This window comes from Thalia democratica, chromosome 2 (genome assembly GCF_965202585.1).
Source record: "Thalia democratica chromosome 2, ktThaDemo2.hap1.1, whole genome shotgun sequence".
Taxonomy (NCBI): domain Eukaryota; kingdom Metazoa; phylum Chordata; class Thaliacea; order Salpida; family Salpidae; genus Thalia; species Thalia democratica.
In genome coordinates this window covers 26343355-26366835 of record NC_139166.1, presented here as the reverse complement: position 1 = coordinate 26366835, position 23481 = coordinate 26343355, and the positions used below count along the sequence as shown (strand labels likewise).

The following is a 23481-nucleotide window of genomic DNA, read 5'->3' as shown; positions in this document are numbered from 1 at the left end:
CCTAAACAGTAAAGCAGCAAAAATTAAATAAATAATTCAATAGTAAAGAAGCGGTTATTTCTGAAGTTTCTGTCAAGGGGGCGTTTATGAGAATGATTTTGGGAAACTTTTAAGTAAAATAATTGTTACATATTTTTTACTTTATAAAGTCACAACCAACTAAAACAAAATGATAAAATTTTAACTTTAAGCTACTTCTACACGGAGGCGTGTGAGAGAAGCCATGAAGGTATTTGAACAGCAAACATGCGTCAGGTTCAGACCTAAAAAATCGCGAAAATATTTTGTTTGGATACTATGGCGGGAAAACGGCAAATGTGGCAGTGAGATTGGATTGCAAAAAAGTTTTAGAACAACGGTGGGATCATGATGTTTACAAAATGTTAAACTAAGTTAAATCAACCATAAAAAACCAGCTCTTATTTTTAATTAATACGACCGTTTCACTAATGTTATTGTAATGGGTAGTTACATATCATGACATCTAGATATTTATAGTGTTTAATTATTATATACAGTTAAAAAAAAAGTCTTTTTAAGTATAATTGAAAAATAATGATAGTAGTTAGTTTATTAACACTTAAAATAAATTACTACATAAATATATTATATCACAAAGTAATAATGTTGCCTTACAATTTTAAAACCTTTTTTGCTACAAGCGTTAGAATTTTAAGATTTTTAAAAGCCAAGCTTTGTTTTTTGTGTAGATCTAAAACATCAAGTACAACTTAGTGCTAACTATCGCTTATTTATTTTACTTTTTCTGGTAAATTTATAATCTTTTAAGAGAAAAAAATTATTTAAAATCCTAGTTTTATAACTTTAGAATAGTTTTTATTGTTTTTACTAAAGTGTAATATTTCAGTTAACACTCACTCCTAATTGTATGACCGGCGCAATTATTCAACATGAACTTATGCACAGTCTGGGGTTTTATCACGAACAAAGTCGGCCGGATCGAGACAAGTACATTGTTATAAATTGGAAAAATATTAGAAAAGGTTTGACTTTAACAATCTCACTTAAACTTTTTTGATAATTTAAGCTGTAGTAACTTTATTTTTAAGTATAACGTTTAAAAAGTATACATATAACATATCTTTAGGTTAAAAGTTATAATTACTTATATAATGTAAAAGTGTTTTTTTTTATTAACTTTATTTATTATAACATCAATAAAATAGCACAATCTTTGTAAAATAATATAACTTTAAAGTAGTCTTATGTTATACTATACTATATGATTTCGACAGAAAACTTACACAACTTTAAAGTTTACAAATCAATAAAATCATTGCACACTCCGTATGACTATTGGTCAATCATGCAATATAGCAGCTTTGCTTTTGCCAAAAATACTTCTCAGCCTACAATTACTACAATCAATAATAGACTTATACCTGCAAACGTTAGCTTTGAATACATATTACAATTTTTAGTAATTAAAATATCTAAAGCGTAAACTTTGTTCATTCATTAGTCACATTTTTTTCACCAATAAAAAGAAACAAACGACACGACATTTTTTTTAAATACAAGTAGCTTAAATTTAATTGTGCAAACTTATAGCGAGACTAAAATAAATAAATAAACAGTTTGTTTATGCCAATTTCCGGAGTTTTCGCTTACTCAATATTTGAAATACAAAAGTAGATTGTAAATTAACCAATAAAAAAACTTATTTGCAGTGATTTATAAAGTCGTATTGAATTAACCCCTTAATGTTTTTCTTTGGTGACCTTTTTTTTCTCTAAATTATTAACTTTACGAAATGGAAAGAGTTCTAAGGCGAATTAAAACTTCTTTTTTTATTAAATTAATGCATTTGATTTTTTTAGAATACTACTTCTGACGTACCTTTTGTGAAGCTATCTTTCAAAACTCATAAGGTTTAAAATAGTGTAAGTATAATAATTTGTAAGCATAATTACTTTTTATAGACAGAACTTTCATTAGGAGACATACTATATATTAACACAGTCTATCCTTGCTTAAAAAAGAAACATTATTCATTCAAAAAATGCACAAAAAACTTAAATGATTGCGAAATCATGAGGAACGAAAGTTCTTGCAACAACTTCATTTATCTGCCCAAAATTACAACTACATGTTGTGCTACATGTAATGGTAAAAGCTAAAATGTTTTGTTTGTTTGAATAATTTATTTGTATAAGTTTCAAGTTTAAACCAAATTGTTTAGTCTAACAGTTCTTAAAAGCTTTTCTACTAACTGTTAGTTCAGTAAGTCCAATAAGCATTGTTTTAATTAAAACTTTGAAAAAGACCAATTTAAAAAAATACAATTTCTGGTGACTAAAAAGAACTTTTGTAAAAGTTTTATTTAAGAAAATTTAATTATTATCCACTAAAGAGTTTTAATACTAATTTTTTTTTTTTTATATTAAACACTGCTTATTTTTTATTGTAGTAGTTTAAACTATTCAAGTAAATTAATATGTTAATTTAAGTTATATTACATTAAAGAACTTTAAACATTAAATTTAATGTGTTAAAATTTTTTATTTAAAAAAATCAAATAAAACCTTTAGGTTTGGACTATTTTGGCACAATTGGAAATGAAACTAGTTTACGAAAAAGTCTAGTTGGTCTGTAAATTGCAAAAAAGCCTTAAAATGTATTTGATTATATTTTTCTAAAGTTGCAATGATCAAAAGTAAAAGATAGTTCTCCTCGAAATCTGAAAAGATAACAATATACTGATCACAGTGTTATTAATAATATATTTTTTTAATTATGAATATAAACCATAACATTTTTTTTTTCCTAAACATGAACATACCAAATTTTTCTTGTTTATTAATGTACTAATGTTATTAACCCAAACTTGCAATTTTTAGCTTAACACTGTTAATTTATTTTAAATTCTTTAAGTATCAAAATAATGTTGTATATGTTGTATTGTCAGAAATAGACTAATCATTTGTTATAAATGATGAAAAAAACTAATATGTAAATAACAAAAAACGTTTAAACAAATATTAGAAATTGATAATATTTTTTATACAGATAGACCTTATCGTTGAGATATAAACGTTTTTAAACCTTATTTCTTAAGACACTGTTTTTAAAAAAAGTTTAAAGTATTCGTTAGCAACGACTATACTACACTCATTAATTTTGTTTTTATACTGCTTCTATTAATTGCTAAGTTTTAGCAAAATTGATTATTTACTAATTTTTAATCAAATTAATTGAAAATGTTAGTCAACTATATATTTTTTCTTTGGCAAAACTGATTTGTAAAGACAGATGCCTGCACAATATAAATTCATTACAAAAGTTTGTAAAGTAAGTAAAAATCATCGCAAGTCAACTGTTGGCACATCCGACACGAAATAATTTTATCAAAAAATAAAAAAATACATGAATGAGAACACTTTTATCACAGCAAAAGTAGCAATTGAATAGACTTAATTAGAATAAAATTTGAAAAATACTTAAGACAAAAAAGTAGGTTTTATCTATTTTTTTAGGAAGTTAAAATTCATTAAGTTAAAATGTTATTGTAATAATCTTTAAAAGCTACTCAATAGTCTAAAAATATCTAAAGTTTGTAAAGCATTTGTTTACATCTAATAACTCAAGTGGTAAGTGTGATTACTCTGTTTTGAGTACGCATTCGGCATATACTCAATAATCACGTATTATTTTTTATGCTTAAAAAACATCTTTACAACTTTTTTTGTTTTAAAAATAAGTATAGTTTTAGAACCCTTTTAGTCTTCTCAAAGAGTTAAATTCCTAGCAACTGAAGTAAATTGTAAATAAGTTTATCAGGCATTGTATTAATATGAAGCAAGTTTTCTAACTGAATATTTACAACATAATTATTATTATTATCTACATCTAAACTCTGAATGGACTTTTGATATAGTATAGTTTTATTTTAATTGTTTTTAAGCGGTTTGATAAAATATTCATAACGAACAAACTTTCATTGTTCTGTTACTATAAATTTACATATCTTTTGATCAGATATTTATTTTTATAATTTAGCTTCTTATATCTGTTTTAAACTTATGAATAGTCATAAACTGAAACACTTTTTTACATTACATAACAATTTTACATAAGCAAAACTTATAACTAAAATGTGAGAAATATATTTTTACTTAACAGTTTAATAGCATAAGTTTTCTTTTTTTTATTTAAATAATTCTAATATCTGTTTTTTAAGAAGACACCCTACTTTAGACTAAATTAACTATTTCTAAAAAATGCATTGGCACATACTGTCAGTACTGTCAATTACTGCCTAGCGAACTAAAAACAATTTTTTGTCTACGTTAAGGTTTATAATTGAAAATTTTTACTGTATCACTTACCCTGAGTGAGCATCACTTTTTAACTGTGTTTAGATATAATTTTGCTTAGAAAAAAAAATATGTAATCAAAGAACTAATTTCAACTTGTTTTACCTTTCAAATTAAAAACTGATTAACCCTAAAGTAAACAAAAGCATTTAATCTGATTTTGACACAAAGCCAAAAACGATTTTAAGCAACAATATTTAAAACTCTTTCATTTAAGTTTTTGAAGAATGACTTTTCGTTACTTAATTTTTATCAGTAGTCCAGTTTATAAACTATTAAATAGATACTATGTGTTGTTAGATTGAATTTTATCATTTTTTTTTTTCAAAATTAATTTTAATTAAATTATTTTACACAGCATATATATAAAACAAATAAAATCTGTTTCTCGTAGTCTCAATCTTATCTGTTTAACAACTAATGGTTTTAAAAACTTATCTTAGCTTACTTATTGTTGATTTTTGAAAAAAAAAAATTGTTGATGTTGTATACGACAACAACCAACTTAAAATAAAAACTGAGGATCATTTTTATGAATAGATTTTATATTTTTGCTAGATTTTTTTTTGTTTTCATGGAATTTGGAAGTTTCAAATACGAGGTAATTTTATTTAGAAATTCATCATAACTATTTTATTATTTTTTTAACTTTTTTTAAACTTATAACAAAGTACTAACATTTTCTTATTTATATAAGTTCTAAAACATTGTTGAGATAAATAATTAGTGTTTAAAATTATACAAATAAGTGATTAGCTTCAAAAAACTAATAGGAAATAGTTTTATTGGAAAAAGTGGCTCTTAGCACATAGATATATTTTTTCGTTTGCTTACGTCGCGGGCGTATAAATAGGAAATAGATGCGAGAGAACTTGTTCTGTAGTGTTTAGAAGAGTCTACAAGTAACAGTTAAGACATTTTTTGTAAGAAATGGTACTTAATTGTTTTTAAGTCTCCAGGTACAATTAAGTCATAAGAAAATAAAACAAATTTACTAACTAACAACCACTACAGAGTATAAGCTACAAACTGCATACGTAATGTTAAGCATAGACTACAATAATGTTTTTGCAAATGAAACAACTAGTTACTTACCAGTTGAAATGTTCAAAAGCTACACAACTGACAGAGACGCTCAAATAGATGAAATGTTTGAAAGTAAGAAAACAGTTTATAAAGTTTTATCAGTGTTGAATATAAATATTCAGGTTTAAGTAATTTTTCAAGTTTTAATATTTCTTGAATTATTTTTAGTTCGTTTAATCAAAAATTTTATTTATTTATAAACAGTATATGTACAAGGTTTATAAGTAGTTTATATATTTTATTTCAAAAACCGCTAGAGTTTTTAAAACTTTCTGTTTATTTAACTACAATTTGTACTAAAAGTTGTATTTAATTAACATAAAATAATCGTTGAAAAGTGTATTAAAAGGTTTTTTTAATAAAAGTTGTAAAAAATAATTAGAGATTTACGAAAATTAAGACGTTTGTTGAGTAATAGTTTCGTATGAAAACAAATCAAACCAGTTTGCACGTTTTATATGCTTTTAACTAAACACAATGTTTGTATGCATGAAATAAATTTGTTTTCTACAATTTCAAACTTTCAAAGTTAATCTTCTTTCTTAACCAACTCTAAGTTAAGTGTGCAACAAAAACACTTGATTTATAGTTGCTGAAATTTTCTATCCTTGTATTTATTTTATCTGAGTTATTTTTTTCTGATTAAATTAAAAGACTGAAACTTTTTTAAGCTATATACTAATATTGCTTAGTTTACATTTTACGCTTAAAATCATTACTTTTTGTTTGGCTCTACAATAACTGTCTTCTGCCAGTTCTTTGAGTTTTAACTTAAACTAATAAGTTATTATATTTTAAAGATTTTTTTTTAAGTTTCGCAGAAAAATACTGCAAAGGTTCTTTGTGATTTAGAAGTTATATAAAGTTAACAAAGATCAAAATCGAAAAATTTTGCATACAAAAAAAAAACGTCAAATAATCGAAAGGTTGTTTACGTACACAGGTCCTGAGAACAAACTTTTTGATTGCTTTCTTTATCGTTCAGTAAACAAAATACTAAATAGACCACTTCTTATTAAGATTACATACCATTAAATATACTTGTATCTTTATCTTATGTTTTCTCCCTGTTATGAAAACCTCACTTAACCCTACTAATTTATTCTTTCATCTTTATTCATGTTAAAAAAAATATTAATTTTTAAAGGTCAAAAAGTTTCAATAGTACACAATGTGTAATATGTATTATACACTCGTGGTATTGAGTCCTTAGTTTACGTTAAAACTTAATATCTTTCTTTACCAGCTTGAAGCATCAATAAATAACTCAGTTACATAGAAAAGTTATGATACTTATCAATAATAAAAGTACTTGTAATTGACTTTTTTTAGTTTGTTTTCAAATATACACCTTAGTAGACTAGTGACACATTATATTACCGTTTAAAGATATTTTAGACTTCAAATAAAAACCTTTAAAAGATAAAAAAAAATAAAAACTGCTAGGTTTTTAAAGTATTAGGTAAGAACCTCTAAAAATAAAAATAAAATTAATTTATTAATAAAGTTTTGCATTATTTTTAAATGATTAAGTTAAGCTTAGTATTTTATTGTTCATTTATAAGTTTATCTTGATAACTAAAAAGTCATAAGTGAGCTTTGTACTAATCGTTAAGAAACATTTTAGACAAAAATAGAAAAAAAAAACTCATCATGTATTAAATGGTATATTAAAAATTTAATTTTTTACAAAACACTTGATTATAATTTAAAAATGGTTAAAAAGTGATGCTGTCTTTTGAAAAAAAATTCCATGTCTAGTAACAAAAAAAAACTGTTTATACTTTCATTATTAATTATCTTAACCTTTCATTTTTAATCTTATCACCGTATCAAGTGTCAGTAAGGTTGTTTTAGTTTAGTTTTATTATTTATTAGAAAGTAAACAAGGAACAACTAGTTGAATTTGAACTTGCAAAAAAAAAAACTAATAAGAAAATTTTACCATAAACTACACATCCAAAAAAAAATGTTTTTTGTTTTTTAGTTTTGAATTTTTGAAATAACAACAGCTTACAACATCGATTGGGCGAAAATTACATTTTCCATATTGATCTGCATTCTTGGTCTTTTCGGAAATTCAATGACAATTTTTGTCATTTTCATCTTAAAAGAGTACAAAAAATCAGTCACTCACTGGTAAGAATTAGCACACTTTTATATTAAACTTGTAGTCTGTTTGTTTTTAAAATCGCTTGTGATAAGGACTGTAAAATGTAATAATTTTCAATATAATAAAGAACATTTGTTAAAATATCTTTTTTAAAGTTTGAAATATAAAATTCATTTTATACCAAACATTTAGATATAATGTATTTTTAAGTTAAAAAACCGGAAGTTATTTGATAGTACAGCTCTTAAACTTTAGAAAAACTAACTTCGTGACTGAAAAAATGTTGGTATAAATATTTTAAAACTAAAACAAAAGCTATAACTAAATAAATTTATTGGTCAAATTTTTTGTAATAACATTAATCAATCAGAGTTATATGTTTAAAAATGCAAGCAAAATAATATTTCCAACTAAATCAAGCATTTTTTATAAATACGAAACTCTTAACTAGCTTGCTTAAAAGTTTAGAATAGAAGCAACAAAATTAGTTGATATAATATTTTTTTTTTCTAAACGTGGAATTCATACTACATTACTAGCTAATGGGTTTAGACCTGGTGAAAAACAACAGTTTTTAGTAATGATTTAATGAATAAATTAGGTATGTACTGCAACTAGCTGTAGCTGACACGGTTTTTCTATTAACACTGCCTTTCAAGGCAAATGAAGACTTAAACAACGAATGGGTTTACCCAAATTGGATGTGTAAGGCAAAAGAATGCATACTTTTTATCAATTACTACGCTTCAATCCTCTTTTTAATGGTAAAGTATTACTGTTTATAAAATTCTTGGCTTATTTTGTTGATATATATTTTTTAAAATATTTACAAGTTAAAACTGTTTATCTTAAAACATACAAAAAAAGTTTTGTTTAGGAAAGTTTGTTTTTATTGATTTTAATTTGTCTTCAATTTGTTTGAAAAACAGGTTTATAAATTTAAACTAAAAAAATCATTTCTTTTATGTTTTTCAAAGATTTATTATCTAAGTCTATTATCGCTATAATCTAATAAATTAAGGTTTTTAACTTTAAAATTAATATTTTATAGAAACTTAAACAAGACTATCTTCTTCAAAAAGTTGTGTCTTTTATTTGAAATTAGTATGTGAAAAATAGTATGCATTTTTAATTTCATTACATACAATTTTGATTTAAATGCTAAGTTATTTTTGCAAATGAAAAAAAAAAAACATATTACAGCTGTTGTTATAAGCTAAAATTTCATGTTCAAAATTTGTTTACTAAAGTCTCGGCTGAACTTGTAGCTATGACAGACGTATGAAACATCAACAGATAATGAGCATCGATCGATACATTGCGGTTTGCCACAGCTTTTCTGAAAAGTTGCAAAAGTTTCGTCGCCAGTGGGCAGCATCGTGCATAACAGTGGTCACGTGGGTGGTCGCCATTCTGCTTTGCACCCCAATTGCCATGTACAGCACAAAAACCGGGACGCAGCCCAACTGTAAATGCCAGTGAGTTTTACTTAAATAACGAACAGAAATAAAAACACTCTTTGAATTAAGTTCAGTTAACTAAACACTTTTAGAAATTTATATTAGTAAAGTTTACAGTAAACAATTCAATAACTTTGAAATAAAATGAACTTTGATAGTTTCAGCAAGCAGCTCATAAATAGAATTTAAAAAAAATAAAGAGCCATAACGTTTTTTTCCCAAGTAAGAAAAATCATATTTAAAACCATATTACTTATTTTTCTTTTCTTTTTGAGAAATTAAAAATCTGCAAAATTTTAAATTTAAACATTGTATCTAAAATTTTATTAATTTAAGAAATTTTTTAGATAACATTTCTGTTGTTAAACAATTTGGGCTCAAAAAATAATTGTGCTAAAACCGAATGTCTGTTGACTTTTACACAGTAGTTTTATTTCGAGTTTAAATATCATTTTAAACGGGTTTAATTTCCATACCGTCTTAAAAAAATTTGAATTTTTTTTATGTAAGTCTGATGTTGTGTTTTTTTTTACTTAACTTATTTGTCTTTTTCGACTTCACATACGTGACTGTTATAAGAAAATTTAACTGATGTAGCATATGCGGTAATGACATACAACACCTTGAGATGCACAATGTCAATTGTGTTAAACTAATTCACAATGTTCACATAACACAAATTGTGATGAATTGAGTTTTGTTAAAAACATATAAGGTTGCTTTTGTTTAAAGTTTAGGATAATTTAGTACAGTATAGGAGTTAGTTTACAGCTCATGTGTTTAGAACACATACAAACTGAAGTTTTGCAAGTTTAAAAAAACAACTACAGGATACTAAAAACATGTTTTTGTAACACTTGTAAGTTTATCACCGTCTAAATCGAAATAAAATTACATTCAAAAATTTAAATCGATAAACAGGTATAAGTCTAATAGTTTGATTAGAAAATCTTTTTTAAAACATGATGCTTAAAAAGATAGTTTAACGTGTTTTCAAAGTAAATTCAAGCAAATTAATATTTGTTAATGATAATAAGCACACTGTGATATTTGAGCTACTAGTACTTAAAACTAACATTTTTGTGAAAGAAATTCTAAATTCTATTATTTACTTAGAGTAAATGTTTTTTTGCAAAAACTTAAGTTGTTTAAAACAAGTGAGTTAAATGATTTTCTGTTGACTTTAAGTGTTACGAGCAGTGAGTTTTTAAATTTTTATGTTTAAACACTTTTTTTCTGGAAAATACATTAAAAAAAACTTTATCCTAATAAAAAATTTTATGTTCTTTATGTAAACTAGCTTTTTAAGGCATAATTTAACAGCTTTGCTAAATTCAATTATATAAACTTTGATACTATTATTATAATTGTTTACTGAAAAATGATTTTTTTTCGTCACGTAAAGTAGAAAAGCATGTCAAAATTTTCATTTCGTATATTTTTAGTAAACTTAAAATTAAAGCAAGATTTAGCTATTATTTTTACTAATTTAGAGAGAAAATTCTGTTTTAACGTTTGTTTATATTAAGATTAACTATTCCGTATTTTAAAATCAACATGGTGAACGGAAAAATCGATAAAGTTGGTTTGCACTTTCTTCTTTAATCTAATGCAGTGAATTTTAAACTTTAGTTTAAGCTAAGGTCGTAACCTGTCTACAGTTCTTTTTTTGATTAGATATTGTTTATCGATTTTTTTTGAAAATATTTAAAAAAATACAATTTGAAAACCAAGAAACTAAAGACGAAAGTTATAAACAAGTTTTTTTGTAAATAGTATTTTTATTTTAACAAAATAAGTTTTCAAGGTCATGTTTTGGTAGCTTTTTAAAGCTTAACAACAAGTCTTTGGTTATCAGCAAAAACTAATATTTAAATTAGTTAGTTTTAATCGAAAACAATAAATGAAACCCTAGTATTAAGTATTTATTTGTTTAAAATAAAACACATGTTTCAAAATTTTTAACTTCCTTTTTTTATATTAATTTGTCTACTTAAATTAAAACATAATAAAAATCCTTTCGCTTAGTTTTAAAATAAGTTAAGTAAAAGTTTAAAACAACTATTCTACAACTGAATCTCGTTTACTTCTTATAAAAAAATAACCAAAACAGTTATAGCAGCAAGATTTTGTTGAGTAAAAAATAAACAATAAACTAATTTATAAGTATAATCTTAACAAACTTCCATAAAAATCAACACACATCAACTATGCACATACAATTGTTTACAGATACGAGTTTGAGCTTACACCTGAAACTACTAACTACACAGAGCTATGCATTGCTTCCTCATTGGAAGATAATGAGCTCGAAGGGTGCATTAAAGATGCATCTAAAATTCCAGTCGAATCTGGTCATTGCAGGTTTGAATAAAGTAAAATATTAATTTATCAACTTTTTAAAGAGTATGAATTTAATTGTTTGTTTTTTGTTATTTAATTAAAAGATAGTAAAATTTTTCTTAAGTTATATTAAAAACTTGTTTGACAAAGTATTTATTAATATATTTATTTATTTATCTTAGGAAAAAGCTAAAAATAAAGTTTTTAAAACTCTAAAGCATTATTGGTCTAATCTTAACTAACATTAAACTAATTTTTTAACTTAAATAAATTTTGTATTCATATACTTGGTTTTTTATTTTATTTTCTAAAATACTGAACATTAAGTCATCAAACTACAGGAATAATTATGAATCTCAGTTCCTTACAATCACAAAAACTGATTATGGAAATGATAGCTACTATGTAGAAAATTCATCTGCTTATTATGACAACTACGGTAAGTAAAACATAAAATAATGTTACACCAAAAAAATTTAAATAAAAACTTAACATATTTTCATTTTGTCATAATTAAATATTTTTGGTAAAAAAATATTGTACTAAACGATTAGAAAAATTTTAAAAAGTAGTTTATGTTCATTTGCCGAAAGTAATTCAAAGCCGCAGTTCACCCATGATTTAACATTTTATTTACCTTTTTAACCGTAAAATCTTAAACTTCAACTTCTAACGATCGACATAGACAATTTTTATAAAATAAGAGGTCACTCGTAACTAAACATCATATACAAAAGAATATTCAGAAAACGTTTCGCTCTTGTCAGAAGAGGAGCCGGTGGTTTGTGACTACTCGGGAACCACCGCCATCTTCAAGTCGATCCTCTACTTCAACTTCTTCATCATGTTCCTCGTGCCGCTCACAGTAAGCCGTTCTTTCAACTAAAATCTTCAAAGACACCTTACACTTTCACACTCACAGGTGATGGTGTTCTCGTACGGCCTAATCATCGCCAAGCTGCACAAGACGCAGGTCCGCACCTCGCTCAAACCGGAGAAGGGCTGCTCGGAGAAGAGGAGGAAGACGAAGTCGGCGAAGGACAGGCGGAGGGTGACCTTCATGTGCGCCACCCTGGTCGTCTCCTTCACGCTCTGCTGGGTCCTCTTTCACGCCACCCACATCGCCAAAATAGTCGGCATCACCGTTCCTGGTGGTCACGTCAGTTTTATTTTTCTAGTTGTATGTATGCTCTGAAACAGAGTTATGAAATAGATTTGTAGTTGGTTTGAACAAATGCAAAAACGACATTAGTTTCAACTAAAAAAAAACAATGTTTTTGTATCAAAATATATACGTTTTAGTATACTATTTCATTTAAAATAGTTTTTTGATGTTGTTTTAACTTTTCTATTTATATACAGTAACTGTACACTTTTCTTTCATTAAAAACATAAAAGTTTATTTTTTTTTTAACTACAGGACAGTACTTACTGCTACACCTTAGGAGCTATCGGAGGATTATTGGGGTATCTAAACTCTGCTTTGAATCCTTATTTGTACAGCTTTTTAGGCACTAACTTTTCCCGGCGTTGGTCGTAAGTGCTGTATGTAACTATACTTTTTCTCTAACAGCCGCAAGTGTTTTTCTTTTAAACTTGCATGTCGCTTTTTCAAAAAAAAAGCTTTTCTAGACTGATTTTTTACGTCATGAAAGTCGTAACGCAACTTCCTGGAGAAGTTAGCGATAAAACCATAAAGTCGTGATGTTGGTATGAGCAACCAAGCAACTTTGCGCTGTTACAACTTCACGATGCAATCGTATGTAATCTGCAGCATGAAATTTATGTTACACAACTTCTACTGTGGCTTTTAGTAAACAATAGTAATCGGCAGAACAGTTGGCTCTAAATGTGGTAATGCATGAATAAAAGCATCCGCTTATTTGCGTTTCGAATCGTTTAACTTTGCTTATCTAATTTTGATGGAAAAGCTTTTAGCTCTGCTGAGCTCAAATAAAATTTGCGTTATCAAGACAAAACATATGCTCAATTTATTGCTAATTAATAAAATGGTTTTAGCTAAACGCTTCTCTATCCGTTCAGTTTACTTTTACTCTTGTAATTAGTTTGTTACAAAGTCTTTCTGCTCAATCGCATCCATAAACGAACATTTTCGCAGAGAGTTTCGCGATGTTAGCAGGCGAAAATGGTTTTTATCGAAGAACAGGTACTCCTTAAACGGCTCACAAAAAGAAAAGGCATGTACTCACGAACGGGCAAAGACGGAAAACAGTCGCGTTGCTAGAAATAAAATCAAAGATAAAAAGCATGAAATAGAAAAAAACATTTTGGGTGATTTTTCAGTGTACTATAAGTTATTATTTAATTTGCGCTGATTTTTATGGCTACAACATTTTTTTATTGGTGATATTTACTTTCTTATAGTTTTTTGTTAATAGGAAAAGTTATGCAAGCTTAGCATGTAAAAAAAAGTTTGTAAATCTTGTTATAACACATAAATTTACATGCAGTTTAACTTTAATTTTTTTTATATATTATTCATTTAGCTACATTTTTTTTATAGTATAAACATCAAATAAACCTAAGTAGTTAAAATAAAATGATATAAAGAAGCATAACGAACTTACGTTTGGTATTAAAAATATACAATTATTATTTGTGTTTGCTAAGTCTAAATAAAAAACTATACATAAGCCTATAGAAATTAAACTGATTAAGTAAACAGTCTTATTGATAAGTAAGAGCTTAAATTAAAACAACTAGGGATGCAACCCGTAAGCTTAGTGCATCAATTGGAAGCAAAGAATTTGTTAGCAAAACAAGTATTATGCTGTCAAACTCAAAAAACCATAACAACAGAAATGATATGACCCACACTGTTGTAACAAAAATCAAGTGGGTTTTTTTTATTTATAAAGATAAACAAGTAAGTTTTTATAAACATTTAAGTTTCCAGCTTTTTTATTCATAATTTTTTTGTAATTTTAAATTAGCTTTGTTTACATTTAATGCTAAAAAATTAAGACAAAAAGTATCTAATAAATTGTACTTAATTTGTGTTTATTAGAAGCAACGTAGTGTCAGAAGTAAGCAGTAAAAGTAAAGAATTATCACTGGGAAATGAAAACAAAATAATGGAAAGCACTTTTTAAATTGATAAACATCAAATTACTACATATTTCTTGTGTTTTTTTTCGAAAAAATTTAATACTAAACAATAAACTTTTTCAACCTCTTTTAATAGTTTTTATATAACAGCTTTTAAGTAGAAAAACGTCTTTAAAAATATAGTTTTGAGTAAATTTTCACTGATTTTCTAACTAATTCTACTACTTAGTGTCAACTTTATAAATACCAAGTATTTTTCATTCTGAATGAAAATGTTATTATTTTTCCTTATAAGTCATTAAAATACAAATATATAAATGTATTTGGAAGTGTAATATTATCTATTTTAAAAATAGTTTTAACTTTTGTTTTTAAATTTATTCATACAACTGTTCAAGGATGTTTTTTAATTCAATTAAGAAAAACGGATTAAAAATAAAAAACAAACTTCTTTATTGCTTTTTGTCGCTAAAAATTAAAAATATTTCAATTTTTGAACCTATTTACTTTGAATTATTTTTTTAAGTTATACCTTCATACATACATAAATTTTATTTTCAATGTGCTTTTTAATAATGTAAAAAGATACAATGAGATTAAATTTAAAAAGTTGAAACTAGGTTCTAATAAAAAATAGTTCATTTTGGATTAAAGCGTTTCGTAATGATAGCAAATGTATAAAAGTTTAAACATTGTAACTAGTTTTCAATAATAAACTGTAATAAAAACTTAGATTGATAAGTTATATTATGAAAAAACATTTCCCATCATTAATCTTAGTTTTAGTATATATAAGAATACACTTTTAAGTATATTTGCATAATTTCCTATTTGAATTATTAAAAAAAAAATTTTAGTTATATCTAAATTTAAATTTTATCATTTACTATATAATAAAAAAAAACTAGAGACACAACTCAACAAACTATTCAGTAATGTTAAATCAATCATATACTTTATAATCCTGGACAATGTAACTTTATAGGTCCTTGACAATGACTTTAAACTGTATCCAAGTGGTGCACGACTTAATAACGGATAGGTTCCTTTGTAAACAAGGTCGTAGGACCCAAAGTTTTGAGCGCTTCTTTTTGTCGTTCAATAAACAATGCTATGAGCAAATTGCTTTATTCGCCCGTAACTAAATTTTATAATTTTTTTTTCAAAGCTTTGTAAATTAACACTTGTTTTGTTTATTGAACGATAAAAAAAGCGCTCAAAAAAATTGGTCTAAGGACCTGATGTACAAAGGAACCTTTGGGTTATCGAGTTGTACACAACATGCTTATAAAGTTTCTTACGAGCTATTACACATAACTTTTTTTTATCGGGTGGGTGTCACTTTTGCACGAGGTGGTACTTTTACACGAGGTGACAATTTTGCACGAAAGGACACTTTTGTACGCCGTCACTTTTGCACGAGTGGACACTTCTGCACGGCGTCACTTTAGCACGATGGGACACTTTTGCACGGCGATTTTTTTTTATGAGCGCAGGGTCATTTTTGCATGGCGAAATTTATACACGTCGAGATTTTTCCACGGCGTCACTTATTGCACGACGTTACATTTGCATGGCAACATTTTTGCAAAGCGTCATTTTTGAACGGCGATATATTTTTACGGAAATATTTATTCACTGCGGAAATTTTAAACAATCGGTTAATTTTGAACAGAGCTTCATTTTTTCACGCTTCTAACTTTTATTTTCTTAAATATTTTTATAACTTTTTTCTTTATTAACTTAAATAAAATTTGCTTTTAAACGCAAATTATTTTGAATAAATAATGTAATAATTTTTTAATGAAAATTTAATTTAAAACTTTTATTTAAAGTTTTACCTAGAACAATATAATAACGTACTACAACTCACTTAGGTCATATTTATAATGTTAATTTAAATGAACTTGATAAATACACTTTTTTTTTTGTAATTTTAAACTAAAATAATTTATGATACTTTAAATAAAGATAAACTGAATTTCTTTACTTTTAAATAGAAATATAAACTTAGTCTACTAGGGCTTTAAAATACGAATCTTAAGACTGACTTTTTACTTATACTCTCTTGTAATTAAAGTTAACATTAAATAGTTGTTTAAGAAAAACATTTAAATTTATTTCAATTTAAAAAAATTGTTAAATAAAAATAAGTATTTAGTTGATTTTTGAAGTGTTAAGGTATTCAAGATTTTACTTGATATTTATTTTTTAGTTTTATGGAATTTTCTTGTTTTATTTTGCGTGAGAATAAAAAGAGCGATAAAAAGAGTGCATTTTTCATGACTTAAAATTTTAACAAAATAAATTAGAACAATTTGCTTACACTTTTAGTATTCTTTTTATCTTAGTTTCTGAATAAGTTTGATTTTTTTGTCCCTGGTATGAACTTTTTAAAGATAATTTTATTTTATCCTTTAGTTTTTTTTTTCTAACATTAATTTTAATTGTTTAAGATTTTAAATCTTGAATTTTTGTCTTTGCTATGAATTGTAATAAAATTTTAGTTTTCAGTTTTTTTTCTTTTGTTACAGATTTGGTATTAGCTAAAAAACATTTAATCGGCCTGTATGCAAAAGTGATGTTGCGTGCAAAAAAGCCATCGTGCTAAAATGTCGCTGTGAAAAATGTCACTGTAAAAATGTGATTTCGTGCCAGTATTGTCTTGAAGTATGGTAGTGCAAAAATGCTGCCGTGAAAAACTGTCATCATGCAAAAATGTCGCTGTGCAAAAATGACCCTGCATTCAAAAGAGTCGCCGTGCAAAAGTTTTCCCTCGTGCAAAAGTGACCCATTTCCTTTTTTATCATCTAAATATTTAAATTTTTAGTAATAAAGCAGTCCGTTAAACGAAATGAAAGAAAAGAAAACTAAACAAAAATTTGTGATAAAAATTTAAAGCAATTTTATTTCAATTTTCATTTTGTATTCTAAATGTTTTGATAAATATAGTAGATAGTATAAAAGCGACAAAAGTTTCGATACTTTATCTAAAGCTTGTTTGAATAATTTAGACAAGATGTTATATAAGTTTAATTTATCAAACACAAATCTTCTAGTAACTGTTAACTTGATAATCGATTGTAGATAAGTTTGAAGTATTTCGAACGGTTTTTCTTTGTAGCTTTTAACTTTTGTTTTCTTTTTGTGTATATCTATAAATAAAAGCTACATGTTTAATCTAAAGAAATCAATTTAACCCTTTTTTTAGCAATTAATTTTTTATCCTAGAAATATATCAGCAAACTATGATTGTTTAATGTTTTGTTTATAAACCAAAGTCTAAAGTGAGAGAAATTTAAAATAAGGTTTATAATTGACTAAAATTTACTATGTCAAATAATTCAATTTTTTAATTATTTACGAGCTGAAAAACAACCATTTTAAGTTTACTTATAAAGACAAGTATAGTGTATTAATGCAAGATTTAAGACAGTATTTTGTTTTATTAGTAAACCTTAAAATAATGTTTTGTTTCAAGATATGGTACGTGTAGTAAATTGTTAACATTGAACTCTTTTCTTAAAAAACATTGTGTGCGTGCTAACCTTTACAGGATAAAAATAATTATCTATTTAATTATTTTATCAGAGTTCCAGTTATATATGTACTAAATTATTAAACTTAGAAAAACTCAAGTGAAGTTAACTGTAAAGAGCGAACTTAAGTTTAAAAAAAAAAACTTTGTACAGAAATGATAAGTTTACCAAGAAAGTTTTATGTCTAAAGAACGAAAGCCTAAGTTTATTGAATTTAATGCAATAAAATAGTAAATGTTTTGTTTCCAATATAAAATTCAGTAAAAAAGTATTATATGCATTAAATTTGTTTAACTTTTTAGACACTAAAAGTACTAAAGAGTGTGTATCTTTCAATGTTTTCTATCAGGAGGGCTAAACTAAGTATAAAAATACTAAAAGTTAAGAAAGCAGGTTCTTTTATAAGCTGAAGAATTAAATGAAAAATCCGTTTTTTTGCATAAATGTGAAAGCTTCTGCACATTTACAGAAATGTACCAAGCTACGTACCTGAAGCTAACTAACATTTTAGACTTAACTTGAGTGGTTTTGTTGGGAAACTTTTTTTTAAGTATATAAAAAACTATAATAATAAACTTGCAGAAATAGCATTTATTTTTAAAAGAGTTTGAAATTTTTATAAAAGTACTAATTTTAATATAAAATTACTAAAATTAGCTATACCATATTAGAGACAACTAAAAAGCGAATACTTTAAAAAATCGTATAACTAAAGGTTTTATTTTTCAGATAAAAAGTTTTTCTTACAATTATAGACTTTCTAGAGCAATAACATAACTTCTTTATAAACTTCAGTATACAAAAGGGTTAATACTTTAAAAAGATACAACAAATTATCTTATTAAAAATAAAAATGACAGCGGAAAATTTCTTTATAAACAATAGCGTGTTTAGTTTGAAGTATGTTTTAAAGAGAACAGCAAAATATAAAAGCTAGTTGATGATGATTGTATGCATACAAATTCATACTTACCCAAGAACAGATGCGTTAATTTACGAGCTTCGGCATATACAGTTCGATAAGGAAACAAAAGGCACTTTGTGTCTTCAATTTAATTAAAGCACATTAATTTCTTATGAGTCTTAGCGAGTTCTACTTGCAGCTATGAATTTAATAAGATTAATGTGACTTCACCATCTAGGTTTATAAATCCAAGCTTTTACTTATTAAAAAAAATATTTAAAAAAAAACTTACTTGTTAAAAATACGTAGTCATAAATGCTTTTTTACAGTGATTGTTACACATAACAGAAAAAAGTAAAAAGAATAAGTCATCGAATGACAATCTTCTATAAAGTATTAGTCAACTAAACTAAATTAAAAGAAAAAACAAAAACTATTCATACTTTAACAAACCAGTGGAGCTTATTGCTAATAAATTACGCATAAAGTATGAATTACATACAAAATAAAGTTATTGTTCTGAAATAATTTCTTAACTATTACTTTAATTTATCGACTGCTTCAAAACTTTACTATTAATTCTTTTTATGGCGAATGGTATTATAATTTTACACTTTTTTATAGAGTTGGTTCAGTTTAATGATTATTATAAAACTAATAAAGTTTCTCTAACTATAAACATGATTTTTTAGTTTTATAAATGTTAATTTAAGTCAAACACTTCAAAAAAAATAAAAATAAAAGAAAGAACATTTGAAAGACAAACATCGATATATATGCATTTAAAAGAATGTTACTTCCTAACAACATTTTTTTTTTATTGGCAACACGTATTAGAAAACTCTAGAAAGTGTTTATATTATATCTACTTTAGTTCCAAAATAAATTATTTTTGAAAATTCTAAAGCAAGGCATGTAATCGGCATAGAATAAAAAAATGAAATATTAAATTAACTCTAAAAAATTATCATCAATTAAAAGCATAAAGAATAAACCAGCAGAAATTTGACTACTAAAGTTAAATTGTAACCAGCAAAAATTCATTCGATAAACTAAAGTTTCTATTAGAAAAAAACTGTCGATTGACTTTTTGTTTAAAGTTTTTTGCTATTTAATTTAATGGAAATTTTGTTCAATACTTAATTCAAAGCTAGCAATTTAAAAGTATATTAATTAATTTCAAAAATATCTTCAACCAAAAGTTGTAAATTTTTTCCAAGTTAGCATACATAAAGCTTATGTTTGTTTACTCTTAAGTAGAATATGTTTTTAATGAATAACTTTCACTCAGAATTAAGATGTAAAACTAAGAAATATACTTGTACGTGCACATATAGCACCTACCTAAGTTTTTAATAGGTAAGAAGTATGTTCGAAGCGTTTAACTAATCTAATTTGTTTGAATAATGTTTTAAACATGTTTTAACAAGTCTGTTTGTATTTATTACTGAAAAAAAAGGAACATAATAACAATGTTTCGAAATGAAAATATAAACTTAATTACCTTGAATACACTTTTTTTCATGGTTTCTTGTGCGCAGCTTTGAAATTTTCTGGCATCAATGGTTATAAAAAACAAACAATGAGTTTCAACGCACGACCAACAACAACAACAGCATCCAAGACAACCTACGATCGGTTTCGTCTTTTTTTGGACTCATCAGGCAGGCATGGTTGCGAGAAACCGCCGTTGTGATCTTAACCAAGCGGGATTAAGTGAATATGCATTGAAGCGACCGTTTGTGGGTAAAGTCCGAAAAGTGTTTATAGAAAAATCATAAAACTTGTCGAAAAGGTTTGAATATCTCAAAATTTGTGAAATTTTATAAAAAAACAAGTTGTAGTTATAACTTAGTAAAAACGCCCAAACACTTATGTATTTGGCTTTTTTTTGTAAATTTCCACTATTAGTAGTTTTAACACGTCACTTCCTTATAATGGTAGTATTTAATTGAAGTTTTATTTCAACTATTATAATCTTAAGTGACGCTGTTAGGTAGGTATACTGTTAAAACTTTTATATACTTATTTAAAATACATCAGTTATGTAGTCAAAGATAATTTTTAGCATTAAAATAAGTAAACTAGCAAATTAATTTCAATTTCTATAACTAAAAAAAAGCATACTATATTGTTTTTAATACTTAAGCAAAGCTTTAGTTAAAAAAGAGAAATCTGAAAAAAATGTTTTATAGAGAAGTTATGTTTTAAAGGAAATGTTGTTTACTTTTTTTACTAATTTTCTTTTATTTCACTTCAAATTCAAAGATTACAATTTGACACCGTAGTTTAAAAGTAGTTAAAAGATTAAAAATTTTTATAAAATATAGCAGTGGAGTATACTCAATAACAAAGTTTATACTTTTCCATAGCTTGTTTACCGATAAAACACCGTTAAGCTGTAACATGAAAATTAACATTAAGAGAAGATTTTTTTCCTCTTGTCAGCGATGCTTGTTCTGAGCTTGTACGTTTGCGCAGACCAGCTGACCTGCAAAAAAGGATGCTCTCTTGAATTTCAAGACGCAGTCTGCATCCCATATAATCATCGGTGTGGCGATGATGAGCATTGTTCCAGATTCCAGGTTCAAAGGGTTGCGAGAAGTTCAGATAGTAAGCATAAAAAATGTATATTCGTATTATAAGCATAAAAACCGTTAAACAACTTGATAAAATAGCGTATAGGCAATACATTTCGCTAAAACGACGTGCTATTTGAAATACCCATTTAACATTGCTTTTAAGCTCTATATCATTTTAGATTCGGCAGTAGAAAATGTGGTGCAGATGGGATGTATGCAAAAAACCTATGCGAAGTCTCTGAAAACAAAGGTCCTTCTGATGCCGACCTTGTTTTAGAAGCAGAAACTGAAATGTCTCCCAATTTTAAGAATGCAGAGTAAGTTTATATTGTAACATATAAGTTATAAGCATGTACTGTTGTATAAATTTCATTTTAAACACACTCAACTCTTAGTTTTAGATTATGCATTGTTAATTTTATAAACTCAACAATGCTTAGACAACTAATTAAACAAAATAAAATCAACTTTAAGTTGATGAAAATTGCCAATATCTGTTTTCTTTATAACTAACATCAACAAACTTATTTTAAAAAGCTTTAGTGCAAACTAAATTTATCTTAAAAGCAATTTGAACTAAAGTTTAATTTTGACATTCAATTTGATATAATAGTAATAACTAAAATAAACAAAGTATAAAAAAAAACAGAAATGTCACATTTGCGTGCTGCAACTTTGGACCCTCCTGCAATTCTAACAATATCACGCAGATGAAGATCGAACAGGAGAAGTTTGAAAAAAAGCAGCAGGGAGGACAACAAGGTGCAGCGAACTTTAGTGTGAAGCAAACATCTTCAAAAGTTTACTTCGTCCTTTTAATGGCGCTTGGCTCACTTGTATTTTAACTTGTAAAGGTGTTAATGCACAGTTTTTTTTTTGGTTCTGTGTATAATCACAAAACTGTTAGATAAAAAGTCGCACTTTATAATTTTTTTCAAAACTACAGGTAACTTGAAAGCACTTGCGCAAAAACTGAAACTTTAGTGCTAATTTTTGATTTAGTTTTCTTGGAAAATTTTTTTAATGAAACGTTTTGTTTACAATACAAAAATGAAACTAGTTTTTAAATAAATTTATTTATAACAGAAAAATTGAATTATTATGTTAAAAAGTCACTAAAGTACTATGTTAGCCCACTTATTTAAAAAACAAAAAAAAAGTTAAATGCATAACAAAAACTAACTTTGATGCAATATAAATAGCTTTGTTTAATTTTTTATAACGTTTTATTTTGTTTTTACAAAACTTTAAATTATTTAAATTTAAAGTCTGTCAAATGTTCAATTAATACGTTGACAGCTAAACATTGAAGTGTCAGATTTTTTTTATGTTATGGACATATTGACTAAACTATAATAATTTCGACACGTACCTATGAATTTTCTCTTTATACCCACTTGAAAGTAATAAGAATTAGTATCGTTGTGAAGACTGTAATGTAGAGCGCAACAGCGACTATTAAAAGTCTAAGTCAAGCTTAGTAAGCCTTAATTGTAAATAATTGTTTAAATCAGCTGTTTAAAAAAAAGATTAGTTTTTAATATTGAGTTTTTAAATTGCATGATTAACAAATCTAACTTTTCCGCATCTTTAAAAAATTTGCTTACCATTCTGTGTCCATGCAAGTCACAAAGCAATAAATAAACAAAGCAAAAGCATAAAATTTTAAAACATTACAAATAACAGTAAACAAATATCAAACGATGGTTTAAAAAATCTACAAGTTTAATGCATACTATTTTAGCTCACAACGCTTTCAGACAACAGTCTGTATACAGTGAACTTATGTTAAACTCCTAGTAATAAGTTGACTGTGTCCTGAACCGATTTGAGAATTTTATATAAATTTTGTCTAAATAACAGTAAATAAATAATACTGCGTTTAATAAGCTGACCAGTAGTATTGTTTTATTGTTTGATGTATAGTGACATATAACACAGCTTTTGAATTACTTTGAGTAATAAATTTTATAACTGAATTGCTCCCACAAAATAACTTAAAGTTAGCAAGTTCAAAAAAATTAAAAGAAAAAAGTTAATTTAAGAAT

The 23481-nt window shown here is 25.9% G+C and overlaps 1 protein-coding gene across 1 annotated transcript; it reads left to right on the top strand.

Annotated features, from left to right (window-relative positions):
• The first annotated feature begins 5477 nt into the window (after nucleotides 1-5477).
• Nucleotides 5478-14650, top strand: LOC145828492 (somatostatin receptor type 2-like). Its single transcript, XM_082936246.1, has 11 exons — nucleotides 5478-5495; nucleotides 7436-7562; nucleotides 8138-8300; nucleotides 8833-9014; nucleotides 11229-11360; nucleotides 11681-11778; nucleotides 12077-12204; nucleotides 12262-12498; nucleotides 12760-12875; nucleotides 14064-14195; nucleotides 14368-14650. Exons 1-11 carry the CDS (start codon nucleotides 5486-5488, stop codon nucleotides 14450-14452), a joined length of 1410 nt encoding a protein of 469 aa, XP_082792372.1. The 5' UTR covers nucleotides 5478-5485; the 3' UTR covers nucleotides 14453-14650.
• The last annotated feature ends 8831 nt before the right edge of the window (nucleotides 14651-23481 follow it).

What these genes read in the sequence shown, in the direction of transcription:
- LOC145828492 (XM_082936246.1), top strand. An exon ending in AAAAAATCAGTCACTCACTG is followed by an intron (nt 7,563 to 8,137) that starts GTAAGAATTAGC and finishes TGAATAAATTAG; the next exon opens with GTATGTACTGCAACTAGCTG. An exon ending in TGTTCCTCGTGCCGCTCACA is followed by an intron (nt 12,205 to 12,261) that starts GTAAGCCGTTCT and finishes TCACACTCACAG; the next exon opens with GTGATGGTGTTCTCGTACGG.